The 19771-nt window shown below is 38.5% G+C and overlaps 1 protein-coding gene across 6 annotated transcripts in view; it reads right to left on the bottom strand.

Annotated features, from left to right (window-relative positions):
- Positions 1-1026: 1026 nt before the first annotated feature.
- Positions 1027-19771, bottom strand: part of LOC124144171 (TBC1 domain family member 1-like) — a 101615-nt gene continuing 82870 nt past the window's right edge. For all 6 annotated transcript variants that reach the window (XM_048387873.1, XM_046513439.2, XM_046513438.2 and 3 more), the window contains 7 exons: positions 13097-13258; positions 12471-12632; positions 11800-11951; positions 8994-9086; positions 8167-8326; positions 7405-7574; positions 1027-6727 (listed from right to left, as the gene is read on the bottom strand). In XM_048387873.1, the coding sequence (XP_048243830.1) occupies positions 6185-6727; positions 7405-7574; positions 8167-8326; positions 8994-9086; positions 11800-11951; positions 12471-12632; positions 13097-13258 (1442 nt within the window). In that variant the 3' untranslated portion in view covers positions 1027-6184. The remainder of the gene's footprint in view (positions 6728-7404; positions 7575-8166; positions 8327-8993; positions 9087-11799; positions 11952-12470; positions 12633-13096; positions 13259-19771) is intronic.

Below are 19771 nucleotides of genomic sequence, written 5' to 3'. Positions count from 1 at the left end.
TCACTTTGATAATGAAAGTAGTCCAAGGGATTTTTCTAGGACTAAAACATATTTTTTTTCCTAGGATATTTTTAATCACCTATCAATCAAAATCAAACTTTAAGATGATTAAAAAAATCCTGTACAGTACTTTTTGTTATTATTTATATATTTTTGACTACCGACACTGTCAAAATCAGTAAACCAAAATGTAAGAGAAACATCTGGCCTAAACATACAAACTCACTTGGCACATGAAATTGTGACTTTTAAGCACATAGCTTGAAAATATGTTTTATAATTCAGTCCTTGATTCTGATCTTAGGATCAGAAAGCTAAATAACAAACACATGTGACTGCATGTAACGCACATGATAATAATATTGAGTATCCATAGTTTGAATAATGAGGTGTGTTGATAAAAGCATAAAAGACTATAAGAAATCTACCTGCTTTTTGTTTATGCCGCACTCAGCAATATTCCAGCTATATGACAGCATTCCTGAAATAATCAAGGCTGGATCAGGCAAACCAGTGATTGATATTATGAGCATAATGTACACAATTGGCATACCATAACACACATGAACCAAGTCACTGAGTCTGATCACCAGATCACCTCTCATGACTAGCTTTGCTGAAGACCAGTAAACTCTAAATCAAATCTAACTCAAATCTTTGATCTCATTCCAAATGTTTCAAGTAGTGGATAACAGGACAAGTCTAATATATGCAATGTGTTATCACATGGCAGTGATCGATGAGTAACTATGCACTGTGCAATATCATGCAATATCACATGGGAAGGACCGACCTTATGGAAGCACTGAAACACGGTCCAAACTATGACCACACACAACATTCCTTGGTTCACACATCAGCTAACACTAAATGCTAGAAAGATGGGGACAAAACAGAAACGTAAACAAAGTTAATATTGGAGTACAGGCTTTGTGGAGTATGTTAAAACAGGTACAATTTGTTTTAAATTTGATCTTTTGATCAAATGTAGGACTGAATTCCTACAAGTCCTGCTATTTCTGTTACAAGTCTAACTATGAACAGACATGGCACGACTTTACTTAAACAGTTGTGTGTATAAAGTATTATCATTAAGTGAAATGAAATCCTGCTCTCTGATTGGCTAGTCGCTGTCATGTAAAGATCTTACAAATCACCTGTAGTGTTAATATGATCATCTGTTTGTCATGCCATAACTGACCTCGTTCACATTTTAAGTTATCATGGTGATCCCACTGGCGGTCACAAGGCTGATCTATATTGTCACACAAACAAAATTGAACTGAAAATTACCTTCTGTAACTGGTGGACACATGATCAGTCTGTTACATGTGTGAGTAGCGGGGTGTATGGGATGTTATGACCTGAACTTCGGTCTCGTGGTGTACACGCCCATTAAGCTCATAATATTCTGTACACCCTGCTAGTGACACATGTTAAGTCTTGTCAACAATAACCTTAATGTACTCTAGGTCATGAAATGGCAGGCATCACAAGAAACCAGTTCTCTTCCAGTCATTACATCTCCATACACTAACAGACATTCTTCAACAAAACAAAAGTTTCAATAGATATGTCAGTTTAATGTTTTCATCATGTCTAACATAAATTTGGCATGTAATGGCACTTTGTATTTGTTTCGTTGGAACAAATGCAAAACAAGAGCTAACAATATTTTGAATAAATATAACATTTACACAACTTCCTTGGCGAAATTACCATGACAACACCCATGAGATCCTGAATTGTATCATACAGTAATTGACATATATGCTACTCAAAAGAAGTTAAGGCCAACCAATTCTTTCATATTAGTGTAGTTAATCTGTCATCGCATGTGATTACTAGTCTTTAACATGCCATGACAGATTAACTACAAAAAAATAATACAAAAATTGGGTGATCCTTAACTTCTTTGGAGCAGAATATGTTTAAAGAGACTTCCACGGCATGAGCAAGACTGACTTAAGTACATCACACATGTACAGTGATGAGGAACACTTCACAGTGATGTTGTCAGCATCTATTGAGGGAACCTGCTTACAGGAGATTCCACTGCAGGGTTACAGGGTTACACCCGCCACTAGTTCACTTGTCCTACTGCCCAGGGTTTTAAATGTCACTGGCCACGAGAGGACAACCCTAATTTTAGGCAATGAGGAATATCTGGGACAACTGCTGTCTAAACTTACTAACTTTTGAAAGAAATTAAAGATAATTATTTATATGATTTTCATGTTTGTAAAAGTGGGTCAGTGAAATTCATTGTGTGTTGATTGCAGTAGATAATTCAAAACAGATATTGTTGTTTATTTTTATCTAATAACAAATTTGATCCAATTCAGCTATAATAAGGGTAACGCTATTTTTCAGGGCATAATCATCTGCAGAAGCCCTCAGTCTTTTCAGCTGCCCTCCTTCGTCGTACAGTTAATGGAAGACCTCTGCAAATGATAATGCCCTGAAAAATAGCATTACGCTTATATCATAACCCAAACTCCTCCAAATCTGTAAAATTTCACATCACAAGCTAAACAATTTATCATTAATTAGTTATGTATGTAACGATGCCTGTAGCAAGGTCAATATCTACCTTACTTTTTAGGTAATGTATTTTGAACAAACTTCATAACATATTTCACTAATCACCCTGGCAGTATTGGATTCAAAATAATGGAATGATTCCACTGGTTGGTACCCATCTCCAGTAGAGGTCCTTCCTTTGTTATGTTAAACATGACAAGGTCAAAGTGAACTAATGACAAGTGGTATTTGACATATGATGTCTACCCATGGCACCTATTGACTCCCTTGTTGACAAAGATAAAACAAACAACTAATGACAAATAGGTGTTGCTGTCTTGCATCTACAATATGTACAGGCCCATTATACTGAGGCACGTTATAACAAAGCCCCATTAATTTGGACAGTATTCTCGGGAAATAATTTGGATTAACAAATTCCAATATTATCGAATAATGGAGTAATGAAATGGAGTAATGTCCCTTTAGACAGATGTTCCCAGATGGACTGGGGCACAGGTCTGGATTAATGGGGTTTTGCTGTATGTACAAGACGTAATAGATGCTGAAAGAAATGTTGAACACACACGGCCATGACCCACATTTTTTTGTGCTTCTGATTGCAAGGTTTTATCACTTGCTTCTTTTAAAGAAATGACTGTCAGCCATGCCATATTCCGACAGAGAAGTTTCCATTTACATTCCAAATAATTGCAGCAACATATCGGACCTATACACGGCTACATTCGAACACCTATTCTCGTACATATCTTCTATCTGGATACATTGTAAATATATGAACCTGTAACCAGAATTGCATGATACATGTCCTTGTTCAGGGCAACCTTTTTATACCATCTAGCCCATATGAAGGACATGTACCATATCAAGTTGTGCTGTGGTGGAATATATACATAATTGACACTAACAGACAAAGTGGACTAAATCCTGTTCTGGTTGGCCGAGGTCCAGCAGTCAGGAGAGAGCTTCAGGGAAATATGTCAAGAAAACCGCTCCTCAAAATAACTTCAGAATCATGACCCAAGATGTGACCCTTGACATCTTTGTGACCCGTTCCACAAAGAGATCTGGTGTAAGTCTTTGGGGGTTGCGATTTCTTGGCACTAAGAACACTTGGTGGAACATGAGCCCACTGTATGAACAACATCGCATGAACTACATTGTATGAACAACATCGCATGAACTACATTGCATGAACAACATTGCATGAAGTACGACTGTGGTGTTGTTTGGCGATATGTCACAGCTCCAATCTAATCGAGGAAGCATCCCTTACTTAAACCACATCGCAGATAGAAGGCCAAATCGCAAGGTTTGTGATGCATTGCAGTTTAAATTACATGTACTGCACAGTGTCACTCTGTGTTGATGTCACAGTTTTAATCAATGTTCTTTTTACACACTACTAAAAAAAGAGTTAAGGACAACACAATTCTTTCATATTACTATTGTTAATCCATCATGCCATGATATGAAAGAATTGGGTGGTCATTGACCTTTTTGAGTAGCACATTTTACAGAATGTAACTTCTTAACATTGTCTTTCTATCAGTTTCATATTATGTCAATTTTACAATGATATATTGATAAAAGTTACAATAACCCCAATAAATGTCGATACAGTGACACTGTAAGAGACATACTTGAAATTCATATCATTTGAAAGAACATTTTTCAACAACTGCTACACATCACACACAGCAGGAGTATCTGTGATGTGTTTATACAACACCTTTGACAATTTGATATAAGTGCCATGACTATTACAGGTAAGGGATAGGTCAGTTATTTTAGGGGGGTGATGGTGTGTTGTGGCGGGGTTGGAATGGGTGGTCAAAATGGTCTTAGGACTATCATTTTCCCAACCTCCCAAAAAGAAATACAGGTAACATATTTGCTACCCCTCCCCCTCCTTCCCTAACAAGTGTCCAGTCCCTAAATAATAATAAAAATTCTCCAAAAATTAAAAAAAAAATTAGAACCAGGCAAGTTTCATGTCCCACCCCACCCTGCCACATATTTGGGATAAATTTTTGGCAACCCCCAAATTTCAAATTTCGCTGTGTCATTTTTTCAAATAAAAACATTCATTAAATAGTTTTTATTTTGTAGAAATGACTTGTCCCGAAGTAAAAGTAACGGAGCTGTGGTAGTCCTAGTGCTCTAAGGATGGTTTGTGGAGCGGGTCCTTGGAGCCCTCAACTCCACTGCTGGCCAGGAGGTCAAACTAATATAAACGGTAAATTTCCTGACATACTGTTGTCATGACAACCACACAAGAGAAACTATATACAGAAGAACATGATTACAGTATTGCACAGATATACAAGTGTGGTTGGAGGAGGCAAATAGAACAAATCATCACAACGTTAGCAACACAACAGTGTTGTCTACATCCTTATAATTATCGTATTCAACCATCTGTATGAATAGCAACGTATAGTCTAACATGACAAGTAGCAAGTAAGCTAAATTGTATGTAGCTTTTAGCAATACTGTTGTATTTCACACAATGAACCCGTTTGGATATTGAACCTAAGTCCTGGTGTGAAGAGCAAACACCTTAACCACTGGGCTATCACAGTTTATGACTGACGAACCTTGACCTTCCTTGGATTACCCAAAATGCTTTGTTTGTCTGTTTGTTGTTTAACACTGCACTCAGCAATATTTCAGCTATATGACGTCTGTAAATAATCGAGTCTGGACCAGACATTTCAGTGATTGACATCATGACCATCGATCCACGCAATTGGGATACGTGACATGCATCAACCAAGCCTGACCACCTGATCCTGTTATTCGCATCATACGACAAGCATAGTCGCCCTCAAAATGCAATCAGTTTGAGACTGAACACCAAGGTAAAAAATTGAAATCAAATGCTCAACGGGCAACGCTCAAATACTCATCAGAAGCTGATCTCCTTAGTTCTTTGAATCTTCTCTCAGCACAAACTGATCACATCTGCTTGTAAATGCAAAAGTAACACAACTGCCAAGTGGTCAAGGTCAAAAGGCACCAGACAACCAGGAGTGTGTGCCCAGTTCCATAGAGATGAACTGTCTTGATTTGGGTTCTGGAATGGAAGCTATCCTTGTGATTGTGAGTAGTAGGGCCTTACGCAGGCTGTCAACAGGGGACATAAACAATGAGCTCGTATTCCATACCCAATCTGGAAACAAACTTGAGTCTTGTTATGATGGCACAGCACTAGCTACTGAGCTAATCTCTGACGGAGAGATCCAGATCGTATTAGTCTGTAACATGTGAACACTACCGCGGTCAAGTAAAAGTCATTCTTAACTTGTAGAACCAATAGATTTCTATAAAATAACATATTTTGTTCTTGAGCATGTGTTTCGTAACTGGCATAGGACTCAAAAATTGTTCTAAGCTCCCAAGCGAAGACTTGAGCAAAGATATTGCACTGTGTAATGAGATTCAGGTGTATATTATTTCCCCATAAAAATAGTATCTTAATATCTTCAGATCAATACACCTATGAACATAGCAGAGAAATAACATGGAGTATCAACACTTTCAGGCCTGCTCAGTTCAAAGTATGTTACAATAACATTCACGAATTGAATTGACAAGCCAAATCTACCTCCATCCAACCACCACACCACAATACACGCTAATGAGAACTGTGCTTTGTAAGTCCCGCATGTCTTGGTTTTTGGTCCTGTTTTGTACTGTCTGTGTGCCGCGAAGTTTTCCCACTATGCTCATCAGCTAAGGGCTGATTGGCTGATTTGGACACAGGAAGTCTATGGTTAATGAATCCATGAACTGGACTTATTGGCAATGAAGGCGAAAAAATCGGAAGGGTGAGATCCAACTTTTCATATTCCTCGGCCGAAACGTGTTGCCGCAGTTTGGTGACTGCGTTCAGCAGAGCAGCTCTCTCCAGTTCCAGCGTACGAATGTGTGACTTGAGTTTTGCCTCGCCGACCTGGTGGTTGTGAACAGTGATCTCGAGGCTGTGCGTCTGTCCGTGAGCCTGCTGCAGCTTCTCCAGAAGCTCCATGTTCTGTTGCCGTAGGTTACGGTTAATGCCCTCTAGTTTGATGACGAGGTCAGACTCGCCTCGTTGTGGGGAGTACATCATCTCCTCCCGTAGCACGTGATACTCCACCTCGTAGGATCGCAGTTGAGCCGTGATGTCCAGATCAAAGGCCTGGAAGGATGAAAGGGTAAATTTCTAACAATTATCAGATTAACAAAAGTATGAAAATCGAAGGTGATCAGTTCGTCAATTTTGTTACCAAACCTTAAAATATTATAACAAAATAATGAGCAATAGTACCCAAGAATCTGAAATGCACACATTGAATATTTTAATAGAAACAACAGAGCCACAAGGCTTTGTAGCTCACCTGATTCTAGAAGAAATAATTTTATGACACTTTAACCTAATTTTGGTACAAACATCTATAAAGAAATAGGAAAGAAATGGTGCAAAAAATTCTATGAAATAGAAAACAAATACTTCTGCAACATCGTTTATGACAATGATGTTGAGAGCAAATAGTGACTCCTTGAACAACTAGTCAAATTGTCCAAATCTCCTGCTGTCCATGGAATTTTGGGCTCGCTTAAACTCGTTTTGCTATATTCTTTATATCTAACGTTGAAGAATGGTAAAGCTGTGTTTGGACCATCCTGACATACAGACATGTTGCTGAAACCCTTCTTTTACCAAGAATGGCCTTCACACAACGTACACTTTGGGGGAATTAAAACAAGGCCTATGGATTGATCAGCCAATGCTCTGATAACTGTGCTACCTTACAGCCCTTGTAAACATACAACCCTGCAGGCACTGACTGTATCCACACCTGTAGTTTGTCTCACCTGGTTAACGACTCTCTCCATCTGTACATGCACCATTTCAGGTAGGGTTGTCTTCAAGAATTCAACCACATTCTCAAATGAGTCACACTGCATTATCAGCTCACGGTGGTTGCCTAGCAACACAAGCGCCACCTTGAACAGGGCATCCGTGCCCTGAATGAAGATCATATCTGAAGAAGAAAGAGACACTGATTATTTGTCTTCCAGAAAGCCACTTCATGTTTGTCCTATTTTAAGAGTGAGTGAGTATGGTTTTACGCCGCTTTTAGCAATATTCCAGCAATATCACGGCGGGGGACACCAGAAATGGGCTTCACACATTGTACCCGTGTCGGGAATTGAACCTGGGTCTTCGGCGCGACGAGCGAACGCTTTAACCACTAGGCTACCCGACCGCCCGCCTTTTTTAAGAGTGAATGATTAAATGTTGCTTTATGCAACAGTCAGCAATGTTCCAGGCACATAACTGTCAATAATCAACCAGTTTCGTTCGTTTGTTTTCACTAATGCCGCTCTAAACGATATTGCATCTACATGACAGCGGCCTATAAATGACTGATTCTGCACCAGGCAAACCAGTGATTGATATAATGAGCAACATCTCTCAATGTAGGATATGACGAAACACAATCCACCAAATCACTGAGTCTGACCAACCGATCCCTTAAGTCAAGTGTTACAACAATCATAAGTTGCAAGGGACTCATTCTAACCCGGATCTTCATGAGTGAAAGAGGCTAAGTTGTATGAAGGTTGACTCACCAAACACCCTGGCCACGAAGCCGAGGGGGAACTGTGAGGCGAAGAGCGTGAGGAACCACGGGGCAGCGTACAGAGTGGGGGCGATCTCATGGGTCTCGAAGTGGTTGTACAGGTCCTTGTGGTGGTCATGCAGCAGGCGTGTCAGCTGGTACAGTTTGATCTGAGCAACACAAGGAGGGGTTCAAGTTGGGGTTTCATGGGAATCGTGGTTTTTTAAAATATAAATTTACCCAAAACTCATAATTCTATTTTCAGTGCTTTATCATCAATGCCACATTTAGAAGAGGGGTTATTGAATCCTGAAGTTAGTGTAGACTCTCATTGTCTGTAGATAAATGATTTCCTTTTTAAACAAATTGAACATCAACACATCACGCAGTGAAAGGTCTGCCAGGTAGTAGATAAACCCAGCAAAAGTCACATCGAATACCTGTACTTAGGTAATGACCAAAAAGAATGGCGATTCAGCTTTTTCAAAAGAAGCCATGATTTTTAATTTTTCCGGACGAGTCCTAAAAAGTCCTAGTGAATCGTGAACATAATATAAACAGGTTGATCATGTATCTCTGTCTGGTATCAAAGGTAATGAATGACATCTAACTACATGGGAGACAAAATGTCAGTTTCACACAAGACACAAGCTACAGCATCTGACAAGGCCCTAGCTACAGCATCACACAAGGCCCTAGCTACAGCATCTGACAAGGCCCTAGCTACAGCATCTGACAAGGCCCTAGCTACAGCATCACACAAGGCCCTAGCTACAGCATCACACAAGGCCCTGGCTACAGCATTTAGTCTATTGGGCAACCTCTAACACCAATCACCTGTAGTGCCATCATGTTGGGTCGGTACTGCTGTCGAAGGCCCAACTCAAACATCAGGAACTTCAGGATCTCAAAGGCCTGGCACTCTTCAAGCTGAAACAACACACACAATACAACATTGTTTTTCTGTGAATATTGAGCACAAATACAAGAGTTTGGTTTAGTGTCACTTTGAACAGTATTTCAGTTATACCACAGTGTGTCAGCTTCATGTGGAAGGAGAGCACAGAGGGACACTGATCTGCAAGGTTTGGTGCCAACAAACTAAGAATCATAATCACAGCGAAATCTGGAAATTGATGCAACTCTCCACAACTAATGTATGATGCAGCTAATGGCCCATAGGTACGTATTACATGGTCCATAGGTACGTATGACGTGGTCCATACTTACGTATTACATGGTCCATAGGTACATATTACATGGTCCATAGGTACGTATTACATGGTCCATAGGTAAGTATTACATGGTCCATAGGTACGTATTACATGGTCCATAGGTAAGTATTACATAGTCCATAGGTAAGTATTGCATGGTCCATAGGTAAGTATTACATAGTCCATTGGCATGAATAACAAGGTCCATAGGTAAGTATTACATGGTCCATGGGTAAGTATTGCATGGTCCATAGGTAAGTATTACATGGTCCATTGGCATGAATAACAAGGTCCATAGGGCGACACTTTTTTTATTTCTTGGTTTACGGATTTCAAACTCATTTCAAAAGTGAGGCAGGCCAATTTAAAAAAAAAAAAAAAAAAGCCTCTCACATTTTTTTTACCTGAATTTTGTCCTAAAAAGTTAGGTAGGTATGAAAAAAAATATCCTGGCGTAATAAAAGTAAAATAACTCAATTTTTCAAGAACATTTTCTTATATCCCTGGCACTCAGCTTGTGCAAGGATGGCAACATAACAATATTCATGTCATGGGTGGAAATGCATGAAAGACGCTGCTATTTTGGCAGCATGGGCAACGTTTAACTCTTTCAACACCAGCAAACCAGAAGATTACTGCTGTGACACCAAGTTCCCAGAGACTGTTGTGTGATAGATGAAACCAACATTTATCAAGGAATTATCTGCTGAAATTAACATCTTTGCTACTACATGTTTGGCCATACACTATTTGAAAGGTCTAATTAATCCTATTGTTTATAAATATGAAAGTTATGTGTATTTCATTATTTAAATAATTCATGAACAACTAAATAAAGTTCGTTTTAAATAAATAATAATGTAAGCTAAAACATTCATAACGTCCAAATTTAGCGCAAATCTAACGATTTTTTTCGGCAAATATAAGAATTCATAAAATCCACTTACCTATTTCTTTTTAATTTTCATTTGTTTACGTTGTTGGAACATTATTTTAAAAAGAATTACAAATAATATCTGTCATCACCCATTTCCTGATGAAAGTGGCTGTCCGCTCACTAACATGAGGAAATACCTCGGTTTTCAAAGCTTCGTATGAATAACACATACGTCCTGCCATGTCAGTATACATTAAAAGAACTTATATTGTTTCACCGACAAAATCTGCTACAAGGTCCGTGATTGGTCAAATTTAAGCACGTGACCTAAGGCAGCTAATCAAATTACAGCAACGATAATTTTCAGATTTTGGCGAAAGGTTTGGGTTAAATCATGTTATTCTGAACGTTTTAGCGATCTGTATTAAAAATATGGAACTTTATGGATGCATAGAGCTAGGTTTCGAGCTGTGACAAAGATTTCTTATGCATATATTTTGGCATTAAGACATCGTGTCCGAGCCGAGAAATCGAGGCGACGAAAGTCGAGATGTCATTTGACTTACGATATGCGATCGCATGAAAAATATATTTTTGAAGATTTTATTACTTTGTAAATAATGACGTTTCTGCGCGTGAAACGTCTTTATTTTGCTATTTGACATGTTCGATGAGGACCCGTTGTCGAAGTGTGTCCGAGAATTTTATTTTCAATAACATTGCGGGAAATAGTGTCAAGTGAATATATTTTAAATCTATAGATAAAAAAAAAAGATAAAATCAAATGGAATACGTATTTCAGACATTGTGAAATGTGATAGATTTAATAAATGAATGATATGACAAGTAGGTTAATATAATTATAAACTATTTTGACGTGGCTTGGACGGTCTACCGTGCGGTGTGACTTGTGGCTTTGAACGGCCAACAGTGTTGAATTAGTTAAACTGGTCACCACTGCGCTTTGCGTTGACAAGCTTTGATGGTATTAGAAAAGGATCCCAGCAAGAAATATCAGAGTGACTTCTCTTTGCTTTACGCTCGACGAGGGAATGAAATCTTCTTTTTGTTTGAACTTTTTGTCGAAAACATCGGCGGTAATAAAAAAAAGGGTAATTTTCATTTTTATTTTTTTTTAACATTTGGACTTTGAAAGAGCGGCGCATCCGTAAACCAAGAAATAAAAAAATCGTCGCCTAGGTAAGTATTACATGGTCCATAGGTATGTATTACATGATCCACAGGTATGAAAGACATGGTCCATAAGTAAGTATTGTAAATTGTCTACAGGTAAAGAATTGTACATGGTTCAAAGGTAAGTATTACATGGTCAATAGTTAAAGTATGTTATATGGTCCACAGGTAAGTATTGTTTATGGTTCAAAAATAAATATGGTACAATGTCCATAGGTCATTATTTGGACATATTTTCACCGCAGCATGTTTAGTGCATAAATGATTTCCTCGTTTTATTATTACACAGTTTCTGATATTTGAAGTTTTTCTTTCAGCTCATTTCCCTGGTGGTTCAGCAGGTGCTTGCTGTACTCACATGCATGATGAGGATGCCAGCCACGAAGCTGAGGCCCTGACAGTAACCCACATCCTGGTCCATCAGACTGTAGGCCTTGAGGATGTTGAACAGCTCTAGTTGGCCCGGACCCAGCTGGGTGGCGAAGTAGGGATGACTCGGGAATGTGCGACCTAGTGACAGAGGAACATTCCAGCTGATACGAGATGTGGGTCAATTGATTTATTTGTCAAGACTGAGGAGAGATTTGAGTTATAAGAATGTGCCAACACAAAAAGAATTTACAAGTGACACTGTTACCTCCCTTGATTGAGGTAGAGCAACAAAGTTACCTCTCCTGATTGAACTTCACTACATAAGTTACCTCCCATTAGTTAATCATCAGACGTCACCTCCCTTGATAAAAGGATAAAGGTACCTCCCTTGAATAAGTTGGATGAGTGAGTGAGTGAGTGAGTGAGTGAGTGAGTGAGTGAGTGAGTGAGTGAGTGAGTGAGTGAGTGAGTGACTTGTTTTACACCGCTTTAAAGAATATTCCAGCAATTGTGCCATGTGCCCATGTGGGGAATCAAACCCGGGCCTTCAGTGTGACGAGCTAATGCTTTAATCACTCGGCTACCCCACCGCCCCCTGTAAGATGGAACTACATAATCAGCCCCTAGTGTGAGCAGCAACACGAGGACAACTCTCACCAAGGTCTATAAGGATGGCGTGCTGATGAGTGGTGAGCTGCTTCAGGAGGTTGCAGTAGGCCAGGTGGTGGCGGGGAAGTTGCAAGAGGCAGCTGGCGTTGTGGAGATGTTGCTGCTCACCAAGCAGTTTCCAGATATCCCCCCGAAGACTCCGTGGCACGCCTGCAACCAATGAAAGAAAGTCACTGAGTATTTCAAATATTCTTCTCAGTGCTAATATACTACTCAAAAACTATACTAACATAGTAATATGACAGAATCTCATTGTTCTTAACCTGTCTTGAGCAGTATATGACAAGCATGAAGTAAGCAACAAGCATGTGTTTGCTTTGTTGTTTAAAGTCAAACCAGTGATACTTTGTTGGTTGGTTGTTTAACGCTACACTCAGCAATATTCCAGCTATGGGACCGCAGCCTGTAAATAATTGAGTCTGGACCAGACAATCCAGTGATCGATATTGTTAGCAATGATCACACTGTCGAGGACACGCTATCAACCAAGTCATCAAGTCTGACCACCCGACCATTTGGTTGCCTCTTACGACAGCATTGGTTGCTGGGGAGTAATTTTAACCCGGAATCCCCCTCGGGTTGGGCAGAGGATCTAAAACAGAAGTACACTGTACCCTTCTTGACACAGCCCAATAGTTTGTCTTGAGCTATCTTGGTCGACGTCCTATTCTCTGCAGCGAGGAGCTCCTCCCAGACTTTGGTGACATCCTTCAAACATGGCGTCACTTCCTGGTAGTCCAACTTCTGTCTCTTCTGGTCCATCTCATCCTGCCGAGCTGCAGAAAAGTACCACTCGCATAATGTCATGTTCAAATACGTAAATGAATCCATTTACCTCATCGTGTGGAACAATACAATGTTAATTAGGCATCACCTTCAAAACCTAAAATTAACAACGACTGCTAATTTACCATCTTTACTTTTTTTAATGCCATTCATGCAGGATATCATGCTTAATCCAAAATTGTTTATTCTAAAACATTTTAAAAAAACCTATGTGTCCACTGAACCAATATTCTTGTATAATTTGATGTAACCTGGCTTTATATATTTCCTAATAAAAGGAGTACAATTTTGTGATACATTTGTATTTAAATATACTGGTAGTTCCCTCTAGAGCTTGTCATGGGGCTTTTAAAACACTTAAAACCTGATAACTACTGGATGGCCCTACTTGGATCTGTAAACTGATCTAACATACTGACGGAAAAAGTAACCAATCAGATTTATAGGAAAGTATGTGTTAGGACTGAAATGCTGTTTGTCCCCCCAAAGTAAACCATCAGTTACTTGATAATTGGTAACTTATCTAGACTTGGTCAGAGGCCAATACCGGCCCAAAGTCTGCAATAAATGTCAGTAAAAATTCCCAAATTAGGAACTTCTAGTTTCATGTTGATACATTTGCTGTGTTGTTATAACACATGTGATGATTTTGTAGAGGTGGTCTGTATTTCACTGATAACCGGGACAATAAACAATGATAGCAACTAACAGTTTTAGCCCACTGGTCCTTGTAATGAAAACATGTAGCAAAATCGCTGTGGCGAGCAAACGCTTTAACCACTAGGCTACCCGACCGCCCCTTCACAATAAAACACTTATTAGATTTTCATTCAAATGGTGTGAAGGCCTTTTATCTATCGTATACACCTTTCCTCATACTTACTGCTCAAGGCATCTGTGTACATTAACTGTCTGTGGATGCAATTCTCAGTGTTTGGTTACACTTGACAAATATAAAAGTATTTTCCTTAAACAAATGTTAAATTTCATTAAAGTAAGAAAATAGAACATAAATTTTGAATCTCTTCATTTGTTATTATTTATGGATAATATAAGGTGAGACAGGGATGAAAATCAAATAATTTATTTTGGGCTTATATGTTTTCATCTGGATATGATTATTCTCCACAAATTGAATAATTCTATTTAAACATGGTTGGGTTCTGAACAAACATTTTCATCAACATAAGTACAAATACTTTTGAATATCTCCCATTCTCTCACCCTTGGGGCAACTATTAACCCATTGATGACATGGTCTGCTTCAAATGTCCTTTCCGTACATTAAATTGACATTGTGTTTCATCATAGTGATGTCCCACAAGGCTATTTGTGCATTTGTCATGACTACAACATAGAATTTACCTTTTTAACGCTGCATAACTAAACACTCATCACAATATCAATAAATTTCTAAGTGCTTATTTATATATAAATATATATAGACAAACATGATATATGAGAGAGAATATGTATTTATGAATGTTTAATTAATATTCCTGTGGGCAGATATATCATAGAGATTAATTATGTTAATGAACATACTGCAACATTTACAATATTTTAATAACACTCATGACGAACTCTTACCATTTTACTGTGATATTTTCTAGACAGTCATCTCAACATTTCAACATATATACCCATGTTTCCTACACCAGTAACCATGGTAACAAGGGTGAAATGATACGACACATATTGTCACATAAAGCATTTAATACGACATATATACACAAAAGGTGAATTTTGAAGGCTGTCTATAATTTGGTTACATATTACGCACATATATTGTATATATTTAATACAAACATAGGCCAATGAATGCTTTGATTATCACAATCTAACACTGTAAATCCATTTCCTGAGCATCTGTGAATCATGATACAGCACTGTACCAGTGTATCGTTACACCCTATGTAGTACCATCCAATATTTCCTCACCACCTCTCGCCACCATAAACCATGCACCCCAACTGGGCCACCTCATAGGATCTTAGGTAACTAATAACACCATATGTATGACACAATAGTCTGTTTCCAAATAACACTACACAGAAGAGGGAAATGTTGTAGGACAATAGTGCTTATATACTCATGGAAAGAAATAAAGGAACATTAGGGTCGTTTTGACGTGTCACTATAAAGTACCCAAATTAAGTCTTTGATGGACATTTAGAAGTTGGAAGAAGATGAAAACAGGGATACCCTCGTCTGTATTATTAAGGGGCAAGAAGTTGCCCTGAAACATCACAAACAAAGAGGATCTTTAATGCATAAAATATTTCATGACTTCATACATCCTAATTATTCGGCAACTGGGGCTTACACAATAGATATGACCGACATATTCGTTCTTTGACTTATCTTGTTGATAAGCTGTATGTTTATCAACCTCAGCGGGGAATAATCTTCTGCATCACAATGTGTTCCTTTATCTTTTTCCATCAGTATACAGTCAAGCCTCACAAACTCATAATCACTTTTGAGTCGAGATATCAGCCATTAGAGACAAGCAGATTGCTGATAGTGTGTGGATAATTACTCAACTGTGGGCACCAAGTTACATTGTCTAAACACACATATCTATCAAACCAACATGTCAACAAGATTTCACTACATATGGTATATCGCAGTTTTTGTTTTTTATACAGCTATCACAGTGCTTTTTTCTGAAATAATTATATTTAAGTGAGCATATATCATATAGCTCACTAAAGCATACATATTTCAGAAAAAGTACTACGACACCAAAGACGAGACGCTTTAAGGATGGAAACTAGCCCTTAATGTTGCAACAATAACTATTAATATTATCAATATTAGTTAATAAATCTTCATAACTTTTGACAGTCTTATCTACCTCTAAAGTATGATTAAAATAAATACATAATCACCTCTCTTGTCAAACATATTACAATGCATATATACTGCTAAGGCTGTGGGCAACAATGTGAACACTGAATAAAGCAGATCAACAATGTTCAATTATATACACTGGCTGAGCAGGAGATATAAGTTATCAAGAAACAGACTATACCTTACCTCCTATTATCCCACCCTGACTGCTCAGAGGAGTGGGGGGGTGTAAATAGACACTGTGGGGTGAACTAATCCCTACCTATACACACCTATTCTGTATACATAGAGTTATAACTGCCCTGTCAATCCTGCTGTCTTACATTCCCTACCTATCTCCTGTTATCCCACCCCTGACTGCTCAGAGGTATAGGGGGTACAACAAGGCTCTGTGGGGGTGAAGTAATCCCTACCTATACACACCTATTCTGTATACATAGACTTACAACTGCCCTGTCAATCCTGCTGTCTTACATTTCCTACCTGTCTCCTGTTATCCCACCCCTGACTGCTCAGAGGTGTGGTGGGTGTAAATAGACACTGTGGGGGTGAACTAATCCCTACCTATACACACCTATTCTGTATACATAGAGTTATAACTGCCCTGTCAATCCTGCTGTCTTGCATTCCCTACCTATCTCCTGTTATCCCACCCCTGACTGCTCAGAGGTATGGGGGGTGTAAATAGACAATGTGGGGGTGAAGTAATCCCTACCTATACACACCTATTCTGTATACATAGACTTACAACTGCCCTGTCAATCCTGCTGTCTTACTTTCCCTACCTATCTCCTGTTATCCCACCCCTGACTGCTCAGAGGTATGGGGGTACAACAAGGCTCTGTGGGGGTAAGTAATCCCTACCTATACACACCTATTCTGTATACATAGACTTTGTAAACACCCTGTCAGTCATGCTGTCTTGCATTTCTAATGAAGCTCACTGCATTAATCTACCTAAGATTAATATTTTCAAAAGTAAAAGTAAGACTGAATTTTAATGACTGAAACATGCTACTTTGAAATATCTATTTTTACCTAGCAAACTTAATTCAGGAGCCGCAAAAGGCGACTAACAGGATCGGGTGGTCAGGCTCGCTGACTTGGTTGATGAATGTCATCGATCCCATTTGCGTGGATCGATGTTCATGATATTAATCACTGGATTGTCTGGTCCAGACTCGATTATTTATATAGCTGGAATAATGCTGAGTGCGGCGTTAAGCAACAAACAAACAAACAATAATTCAGGAGCCATTTTATAACAGATAATACCAGCACAGTTACTAGGTACTTTATTGTGTTATCAACTGTGACAGAGCTGTGGGGCAGAGTCCGTCTTTCCTGATAAAGTATGTTTCAATCTTTTGTTAGATGAGATCTGATATGGAATCAACAGTTGGTAGTTAGCCATGTGTTAACATTACCACCTCATGCTGATCTGAGCACAGTCTACTTCAACCTGACTGGACACAATAAATGGATCTTTCTGCCGCAAGGCTTTATTGATAAAGAGATTTCCAAAGGTTATTGCTGGCTTCTCGTCAACAGCAGGACCTTAAAACACAAAACTCTCTAACGTCCTATTTGATCATCCTCTCACATCAAAGCTTAGGACAGGGCAATATAAGATTTTATTCCCCATGTTGGAATTATCCACACAGCTGGGCTGTAAGCCCATTTAACACTGATGTGATGTTATCACCGGTTTTATCAATCTGATGCAGGGACCCGGATCTGCATGCCCGAATGTATCTTAAAACAACAACAGTCAGTTGGTAGCAATGAGTTCTGACAGAACTAATCACAAAAGCTATGGGTTATTTGCCATTGCTAAACCTGTCATAAGCCTTTTTGAAATATCCCATTTTTTATATTACGGAGATTGGTTGATAAGTGGTCTTAAGGCACATTCTTATATTTAGTAAATTGTTGTTATGACAGCCATACCACTAATTTCAATTGGTGGATTCAATTTTTAATTGTTTGCAGGAAACAGAAGTATGACAGATATAATTGCAAAAAAATTGAGTTGAAGAGGGTTGAATTTATTTTAAAAACTGATGTTTTTCAAGGAAACAAAATAACTTTGAGCAAGGAAATAAGATAAAAATTGTCAACAGTAAATATTAATAACACGCAGCATTGTAATTACATGTTTTCTTTAAAAAAAAAACAACCCATGGAAACCCCAGTTTGGTTCTCGGCCTTGTTCATATAAAAAAAAGAAGCCAAAAGTCATTTTCCTACAATTTTATTTTACATTTATGGTAGTAATGTTGCTTTAAGTCTAAAACTTGATATCTCTACCTGTAAATAATTAGAATTTTTTAAAACATTTTTTCAAGTTTTGTTTAAATTTGGCAAAGAGAGCTCTAATTATACAGGAAATGCACCCCACATGCTTGAAATACGATATGACGATTATCTTATGATGTTATTGCCATCATCTTAGACAAATGTTGACAGTGCAGTTTCTATGTATACAGAATGCGCTCCATGTAAAGCCACCAAGCTGGTGCACTATCTCACTCTGTGCCACTCAAACCAGGTGCAATGGAGATGGGTATATGAACTTTATGTCATGGTGGGCAATATTACATATATATCACATCTATATCTATATTGCAGGCAAACCAGTGCTTGATGGTATGAGCATAAACCCATGCCACGCGAAATTCACAATGAACCAATCATGTCAGACTAGGCGAGTGTATGGTGTGTCACACCCCAGTCAGATCATTGTGGTCGGTAAATAATTAAAACAGGATAGCCAGATACGAGGTTGATAGTGTGAGCAACAATCCATTCCATTGGAGTACGATGACACACAATCAGGTCACATAAAGTGATCACCTGATTCTCCTCATCATGATCATAGCTGTGTTTTTCAACACACATGGGTACTACGCTCTACTTTGGCCCGAAATCTCAAAATGGACTTTGAAGGTAATTATCCATCAAAATATTATCCACAAGGAGCTGCCATTGTGGCCCCTTAATACTCCTTAGTACCTCTAGCATCATGCATGGGATTGCTTGACATCTTTCAGCCTTGAATCCCAGCATTGAAGGTGTAATTATCCATCAAAATATTATCCACAAGGAGCTGCCATTGTGGCCCCTTAATACTCCTTAGTACATCTAGCACCATGCATGGGATTGCTTGACATCTTTCAGCCTTGAATCCCAGCACTGAAGGTGTAATTATCCATCAAAATATTATCCACAAGGAGCTGCCATTGTGGTCCCCTAATACTCCTTAGTACATCTAGCACCATGCATGGGATGATTTGACATCTTTTGGCATTGAAGGATCAATGGAGAAAAAAACTGAACAATATTCAGCCTTCAATTCCAAAAGAAATTCGGCCTTGAATTGAGAAAAAACTGAACTATATGAATTTGGTTTACATCTGACACAGTTATACAAATATATAATACAGGTGCAGAATCTTAAGTAATACACAAAGACATGTATCAATATTTCATACTCTACAACTGAAATAGGTATTACACAAAATTGAAATTTCTGGTACTGATTCTCTGTACTGAACTGAACTGGTAGCTATGTGCATAACATATTATCAACTACAACATAATAAATGAAATCTCTACGATTATATAAACACTCAAACTGCTATATG

This window comes from Haliotis rufescens, unplaced genomic scaffold (assembly GCF_023055435.1).
Source record: "Haliotis rufescens isolate VD_foot unplaced genomic scaffold, xgHalRufe1.0.p SCAF_7, whole genome shotgun sequence".
Classification (NCBI taxonomy): Eukaryota; Metazoa; Mollusca; class Gastropoda; order Lepetellida; family Haliotidae; genus Haliotis; species Haliotis rufescens.
Note: the sequence above shows the minus strand (reverse complement) of the source record. Positions and strands in the feature narration are given on the sequence as shown.